Source organism: Lolium rigidum, chromosome 2 (assembly GCF_022539505.1).
Source record: "Lolium rigidum isolate FL_2022 chromosome 2, APGP_CSIRO_Lrig_0.1, whole genome shotgun sequence".
NCBI classification, from domain to species: Eukaryota; Viridiplantae; Streptophyta; class Magnoliopsida; order Poales; family Poaceae; genus Lolium; species Lolium rigidum.
The window spans coordinates 275593156-275601578 of NC_061509.1; the positions used below are offsets into that span (position 1 = coordinate 275593156).

The 8423-nt window shown below is 49.0% G+C and overlaps 1 protein-coding gene across 1 annotated transcript in view; it reads left to right on the forward strand.

Moving 5' to 3' along the window:
• The first annotated feature begins 678 nt into the window (after positions 1-678).
• Positions 679-8423, forward strand: part of LOC124693480 — a 19991-nt gene continuing 12246 nt past the window's right edge. Inside the window, exon 1 of the mRNA XM_047226953.1 lies at positions 679-1206. Within this exon, the coding sequence (XP_047082909.1) occupies positions 1201-1206 (6 nt within the window). The 5' untranslated portion in view covers positions 679-1200. The remainder of the gene's footprint in view (positions 1207-8423) is intronic.

An 8423-nucleotide genomic window follows, 5' to 3' on the forward strand; every position in this document is an offset into this window, starting at 1 on the left:
GAGAGCTTGGTTCGAGAAGAGGCAGAAGGAGATCTTCGAGCGCCCAAATTGAGTTAGACAATCTTAATTGTAATTTTTATATTTTTCTCAAACTATGGCACATTTTAATTGATTTATCATGCTACATTTGATGCTATTTTATGCTATTTTCTATATTTTATGTTTGTTATATATTATTCCATGTTTATGAGATATTATTCTAGGTTTAGACATTGTTTTATAAAGTATCTGTGGCCAGATGGCCTATTTCCCAAAGAAGTAGGCCAAATGGCCAAATTGAGTGGCCGCTGCGTTAGGCGCAGCGTGCGACCCAAACGGACACGCTGGACGCGGGCGTCGTCGGGTGTCCGTTCGGCCACCAAACGGCCCAAAACGGACGGCCCAGCGCGTCCGTTTGGATCGCCCGGTTGGAGATGCCCTAACAGCCCTCACGGCAACAGCCGCATTTATCTGCTCCATAGACGTGGGCCAGTGGTACTGTACATAAAAGGCAGAAGGGTTAAAATACCTGCGACGAATACAACTGCTGATGTTGATCTGGCTAACAACCATTGGTCTATGCTGCGGGAGCATTTAGACTCGGGAGCCAAAGTGAATATCCGGTGAACCTGCCTCCTTCCTCTGTCCTGCTTCTCTTATTCTCTACGTAAATCTTCTTCTTCTTCCTCGAGGTGTAGCTGCTCTCTACACAACCGGCGGCAACGATTTCCAAGTTCGGCCATCACACACAGCAGCTCTGCAGCAATTTCTTCAGGGGAAAGCTCTGCAGTTGCCTATACACAAACAGACACCAAAGCGCGCGTTGGGCCTTGGCCCATCATCCAGGCCGCCCCCACCTAGGGTTGCGAAAGGAGGAGAGAGGTTGTAGATCGGAGATGAGCCGGATGCTCCTCCCTCTTCGCGCCGTCGCCGCCAGAGTGGTGTTCCAGTAGATTCCACAATCCGCAATCAAATCGTCTCGTTTTGGACGTGCTGCCGTCCGACTTCGACCCTCTTTCAGTTTAGATTTTACAAGGAGTTCAAATCCTTCTCGATTAAAGTCTCCTACTTGTCCCGAACAACGGCGCTATAAATCTCCGAGTTTGCGCCAACTCCAGGACCAGACCACCGATTCCTTCGATATATCAGTTTTCAGACGAGACCAACAACTCACGAGTCATCAAGGGCCAGATTTAGCCTCGGAAAATCAACGCGGGGGCCATGGCGGTGAGTTCCTTTCTTTTCCTCTTGACTACTGTAGATGCTTTCTTTTCCTGTAATTATAGTTGCTTCCTTAAACCTGTTTACGGGAACAAAAAGATCAAGTTTGGACGACATTGAAATTGTGGGCGTAACCAATCTCTTAAATTTAGCCACAATGAAAGTCTATGAGAAACTAACTCGTGTCTACGCACAGAAGGATTCCTTTGTTGTGTGAAATTTCAAACCTCGTGTCTACCCACAGAGGATTCTTTTGTTGATACTGCGACATGCATCCTCTCAGCCGTTTGGTAATGCATCAATGCATTCCTTTGTCAGCATCGTAGTACTGTTGCGAACCTATGGAAATTATAAAACTTAGTGTCTGCATCAATAGGTACCACTGTAATCCTGACAAACTAAATGACAACATTTTATCACTTATGATTTGGAATCACCATGTTAATTCACAAAGATAAGTCAGTGGAGTTGAAAGAACACTTACCTGCTCCAAGGGCAAATCTTCAGAGTGATTCAACTCAAATACCAACCCTTCAAACTCTCCTGTTGTTTGATCTTTGATCTTTCTGCAAACAATGGACATAAGAACTCATCAGCAACAACTCGTGGGCTGTGTGAGGCTACGTCTGATACAGCGACATGTATCCCCATGGCCCATGGGCAGAACAGCAGGACAAACATCTAGAATTGGCAAATCTGCAACCACGAATCTGGTCGCCCAGGCTACAATGTGATGACCAGGTGGTGTCCTAACTTGATAGAATCAGGAAAAAAAAAGATGAGATAAACACAACGTTGGTCCCTTTGTTGTCATATCTGGTCCCCGCCATCACCGTCATTGTTCCAGAGCAGTGGGTGCCGGGTGGCTTGTCCTCCCAGAGGCAGACCCACGCAATTCGCATCGACCTTGCTGGTAGAGGACGCCGCCGCTACCACGGTTCCCCCCGCCACCATCGCCGCCGGTGATGGCTACCTCGTGCAACCGCTCCATCAAAATCACCCGTAACGATGGCTTGCGGCCGACGTGGGATCCTCCACCCACACCAGCTTACCTTGCTCGCTGGACGATCCAGCGACGATAACATCCGGCTCGAGCGGTCAGCGCCGGCCGCCTCCGTTTCGTCGCGTCGAGCTTGCCCGGTGCCCATCTGCGTCGCCGCTGACCCCTGCACGCATCCGCCGGGACGCTCTCCATCGGTCCTTCTCCGGCTGATGGTGAGGAAGAGAAGGAGGGGAAAGCACGCGGGGCCACGGGGAAGAGAGATGAGCCATGAGGGGCGGCGGACAGAGATGATGAGGCGGAGGGGCCAAATCAGTAGGCGCCACCTTCAGCTCCGCTGAGCGCTGGCCGCTGCCCATGGCCAGCGTCTCCTGCGGTGAGCGGCGCCACCACGCCGAAAGGAAGACCAGCGGCGACGGGGAGGAGGCGGGGTAGTAGCAATAGGTCGTGGGAAAATTGCTCCTCTCGATACAACTTTTGGTCCCTTTTTCTAGCCATGCCGCTCTTCCTTCCTTTTTTTTTTTGCAGTTGCTCTTCCTTTCCCTGGAAACGCCCTCCTGATCGGCGTAGCAACGCGTGGCACCAACGAAGGAAGCCGTCACGACCAGATAAATCTGGGTAGACACTACGTCCAAAAATAAATCGAAAATAGAAAAAAGACTCGGCACTGTATCAAATGAAGGATACAGTAATCTAAATGGCTCTGGTTTGAGCAAACCTGCTCAGCTTTGATATAGTTAGTTATTTTTTTATTGGGAAAAAATATGATCAGGTCTCTACATCTTGTACTGCATCGAAATTACATCTTTGTGATTGTATGGATTTTTTTAAACTCCGAGGCAGAATCAAAATTGCTTCTTTCATAACTGCAATGTTTGTGTTGCTTTACGAGAAAAAGTCTGTACCTATTGTAGTACATCTAAATTGTACATCTTTGTTACTATGAGAATTGTAACTCTTGTACTACATTGAATTTCTTTACGGGAGCCATGGAGGTGAGTTCATTGTCCTTTCGTTTCCCCTAGGTCCACTCCTAGTTACTTCAAGTTTGTATCATCTGGACTACATAATAATTGCTTCTTTAAGACTGCATCTAAATTGCTTCTTTCATAATTGCGATATATGTGTGGAAAAATACTTCAAGCTTCTATCAAAATTGCATCAAGCGAATGTCAAAGGTGTGTATCCGCGACTAGATTGAAATCAATCCTGATTTGTTTCCATGCCAAATGCAGGAAGACTGCGGAGATGATACAATCAGCACCTTGCCCAATGACATTCTGCTCAACATTCTTGACCGACTCCATGTCTCCGACGCGGCAAAAACCAGCATCCTCTCCAGGCGGTGGAGTCAGCTTTCCGCCAAGCTCCCCCGACTTATAATAAATCCTGTGCCTGAGGATATGTTAAGCCTATTTGGAAGATATGTGTCACGCGCCAAAATCTCTGATGGTTATTTGGCTCGGCTCAATGCAGCTACTTTCAAAGCAACAAAGAGTGTACTAGCACGCCGAGATCCAGGCCAAGACACCATCCGCCTCCTGTCTACGACGTTCTACTTGATAGGTGATGTCCCCATATCCATTGGACATGCTGTTAGTGAGGCCATGGCAGTACACCAGATTGAGAAAGCCGAATTCACAGTTTTGACAGTTAAGGGCTGCAAACAGTGCAGTCTTGTTGATCTGATGAGCTATGGGACACAGTTTGTGTCCCTTTTTAATGAGTGTCGAAATGCATTTATTGGTTTGACACGACTCTACTTGGAGAATTTGAGATTTGCTGAATCCAACTTAGTCTCCAACATCTTCGTCACTTGCAAGCTATTAAAATATTTAGGACTTTTCAATTGTGACACACATAAGTGGATAACACTCCAAATTGAACATGCACAGCTTAGTGAACTCAGTCTTGTCAATTGCCGTTTAGACAAAGTTGAACTCAAGTGGCTACCAAAACTCACCAGGACAACCTACAAGTTTTGGATGTCTTTCAAAGAACTACCGCTGTCATTTGGTCATGTCCCGTTGCTTGAGTTTTTGGAACTTACAAATGTTACTTTTACCTCTCACAAAATGGTCACGCTAAGTACGTTACTTCCAGAGACGTGTGTACAAGATCTGCGGTTGGGGTTTAAATGCGAAAAGGTAAGGTGACGATGATTGCTTTGTTGTGACTTCACTTATTCTATGCTCATCCTATCATATGTTTATTGTTCCAGATTTGGGTTCAACCAGAGCCTCCGACCAGAAGGCTGTCAGCTGCATTCCGCGGACTAAGGATTGTCAATCTAGAGAGCATTCCTGAAGGGCATGATCTCACGTGGACTATGTTCATTCTAGAAGCTGCACCATGTCTAGAAGAGTTCTACATGTCGGTATGTTCTTGGCTAAATCCACTTTTTTTTATGGGTTACTCTAGTACATGATGGTATGTTTGCACCTAGAGCTTGGTCTATTCTTTTTTGTTTGAGCGGTTACTCTACTATTACCCGCATTGTTACACGCACCTGTGCTTTCACTTGGAGTACATATGTCCTATGAGCAGCAAAACTAACTTCTACCATTTACGTATGTCCTGTTGGTGGAATGCAGGTAATGGATCATCCATGTGAAATGGAGTTGCATCCGGAAATGAGGAGGCAACTCTATTTGAGCGATAATAAGGGTGTAGAGTGGGAATCACCTAGATCAGATATCGAGCACCGCCACCTTACCAAGCTCATCATCTTCTGCTTTGGGAATTACATTGTGAGTCATCTTAGGCGTGTCATGAAAGTAGCGGTGAATCTGATGGATGTGTACCTGTACGACAGAGTGGCATGTCGCTACTGCGAACACATAAACCCTCTGAACCCTGGTAGGCTTCCACGGAACAAGAAGAAGTTGAATGCACTGAGGAATCTATTGACGCAGGGTATAGAGTCACCTGCCAGAATTCACTTCCTGACCCCTTCTCCTGAAATGGATGCTGATCATGCTGAAAGGTTACCGGAGAGTTTTCGTTAATTCTGTTCGTGTACCTGAAAATATAGCTGAAGCTAAAGGCCTTCTGGAAGTTTATATGTAATACTAGTTGGTTGGAGTACTAATCTTCGTTTGTCTCCTTTTGTTTTCTCAAAACCAGTTGGAAGTGATGTATTGTACTGTACATGTCACGGTCCAAGCGGGAGATGGAGTCGTCGTCCTCCGTCTCGAGTTGGCGAGTCACGTATGCTCTCCGGCCGTTCGCCGGCGGCGGCCGGAACCACCCCTTCCTCGACGGAGTTCTCGTCATCCACCACGCCAAGGGGCGCCTTCTCCTTCTCGATCGCTCGGAATTCGTGGTAGATTCGCGAAGACTTGGGGAGAGGGAATCAATTGGTTTTGGCGGCCCTGTTGCTCTCCCTCGCCATGACGTTCGCGTTCCTCCAAGGCCCCTGCCTCCGAGCTCCCTCTTCGGCGCGGAGGCGCCGCATGGACGCCGGCAATCGGGCGGGGGAGAGTTTCCGACACACACCTCGGCTGCGATCAGGTCGGCTCCCTTCCCCTCTTCGATTGAGGAGCTCTTCTACTCTACTGCACCGGACAGAGATCCGCTCCGCCTGAGCTCACCGGAGCCGCTGCGACCGCGCGGTGGACATATTATCGACCCCGGAAGATGGAGGCCGCATGGCCTGCTGGGGGCCTCTCCGGGTGCTACCATGGCGGATGGCCCAGTTGCTGTTGCTGGATTGGGCTTGAGCCCAGATGCTACCACATCCATGGCGGCCATGGATGGAGATCGCCACACGTGTCCTGGGACCAAGCATCCACCATCCATCGTTAATGGCGGTCTCCGACAGAAGGGCCCAGGAAACCCTAACGCCTATATATCCCCCGACGGAGACACCGCCGCCGGTTTTGACCTAGATCTCATTCTCAGCCATTACTGGGACAAAGCCAGGGTTCCTGCTCACCCTCCTCCACAAGCTCCTGACTCTTTCGGCTGGTGGCGCGGCAAGGTGGTCGGAGATCCGCGCTCCTTCGCGCAGGTCGCCGCCTCTCCTCCGACGATGGGCGATGGCGGGGGACGGTTCGGCGGCGGAAGGGGACGCAATCATCCAGGCCGGGGGCGCGGCCGCAACGTCTGGCAACGAGACGACGCGGTGCAGACCTCCTCCACCAATCTGCGCGGCTCCAACTCCCACTCTCAGCAGTCCAATGATCGCTGGGAGGCGGCGGCGTGGGAGTCGGAGAAGCGCCGCCAGGAGGCGTCCTCGAAGGCTGGAGGTAACACCAGTACTGATCAAGGGGCCGGAGCCAGTTCCCTGATGGCTGCCGGAGACCCAACTCCCTGTCTCAATTGCAACCTTGCTGGTCATTACACCGCGCGGTGTCCCACTATCCGCTGCGACCGCTGCAAAAAACTTGGGCATATTACTCAGATTTGCCAAACCATCCTTCCTTGGGAATGCACTCCTTCTATGTGTGGATTCCAGGCTCCTGGTCGTGGTTTTTTCTATATGCCTGATCTGAGTTCCTCCAAATTAATCAAGGAAAGGGCCACCAGTGTTGTGATTACTATCATTGAGGGGAATGCCACCTGCAGAGAGATTGAACAATCCTTCAATCTCATATTTGGGGATAGTTGGAGATGCACTGCAAGGGCTATTGGTCCTAATCAGTATACCATGCGGTTCCCTACTCCTCGTGAGGTGGAAAGAGCGGTGTGCTATGGGGCATCCATGAAACTCAAGACAGCCGAGGCGACGGTTAGTCTCTCACCATGGACGGCTTCGGTTGGAGCTAAAGCACAGCTTCAAAAAGCTTGGGTAAAAATTAGCAATATTCCCCTAGACAAGAGATGTGAAGCTAATGTTTTCTATGCTGGTGGTCTTGTTGGTGTATCTCTTGACCTGGAGGCTGCCACTCTGCACAAACCTGAATATGTCAAAGTTTTGATTGGATGTAGAGACATTGAGAGGATTCCTGCTAGTGCTGAAGGTTGCCTTGGTGATAATTTCTATGACTTTTATTATGAGGTAGACAAAATTGTGGTCGGAGGAAAACCTAAAGACACTTCTAATGTGGCTGTTGGCAATTCGGGTGCTCCTTCCCCGAAGAGGCCAAGATTCGAGCAGAGTAACAATGTTACTGAGGAAAATTCTGATACACAGCTCATGAGCAGTCAGACAGAATCTATCCACCAGGGACGCCAGCATGAGAATGTTACCATCACAGATGTTACAGAGGAAGTGGATACTCAGGAATCGGAAGACGATAGCACTGGTGGTGAACTTCTTATTGAAACAATAGCAAGAGAACATGAGGATGCCCTTCTTAAACCTGGTATGACTCCTAATAAGTGGCTTATTCCCTGCCCCATTCTTAATGTCACTCCTCTGAATCCTATTGCTGCTCCCATTTCATCCTTGCTGTTACCTGCTTCTCACTCTCTATCGGATGAAGCCTGGCCTCCGCTTCCTGTGATAACAGATGTCACTGACTTGGTTAATTCCCCTACGAATGTTTCCTCAGATTACCTGGTTCAGTCTCCTGAGCTCTCTGTGGAAGATAAGGAGGATGACAAGCAGGAGGAGCCAGCTGCCCCAAGCCGCAGGGCCCCAGCAGATGCAAACATGAACATCATGGATAAAGTGGAGAAAGTGGCCAAGAAGAGGAACTTGGAAGGTAATATCGCTGTGCCTATCTCTGATTCTAATTCCTTCGCTGCGCTTTCGAACACTGAATTGATATGTAGAGCTTTAAAGATGGGGGTTCACATTCCTGATAATGATTTTACCGCCATTGACATTCTTAGAGACTTGGAAACTTCTAGAAATGATTTGGCCAACAAAAATGTGTCCGCCCAATTGCATGCTGATAATCTTTACATAGAAAACAATATTGGTAACTCGACCCCTCTATCTATGGACTGGACACACTCCTCTGACAATGATGAACCCTTCACCATAGTTAGAAATACACTACAAGAAAAGTTCTGATAGACAACGTCCCAAAATCGTCAACTAAGGGGCATTTTTCGTCGCCTATGGGCCTAACCCGACGATATGGGTTCCGTTGTCGAAACTAGCGTCGAGCAAAGTCCAACGACGATTTTTTCGGTCCGTCGCGCTTGGGCGCCCCTTCCGCCACGGAAAATCGGACCGTTGCGGAAGTGTTTTCGGGAGCCCGTTGACTCGCCGACGTCATGCAAGCCGACACGTGGCGGACGCCGTTAGCGCCGGTTAACGGCGTTAGCA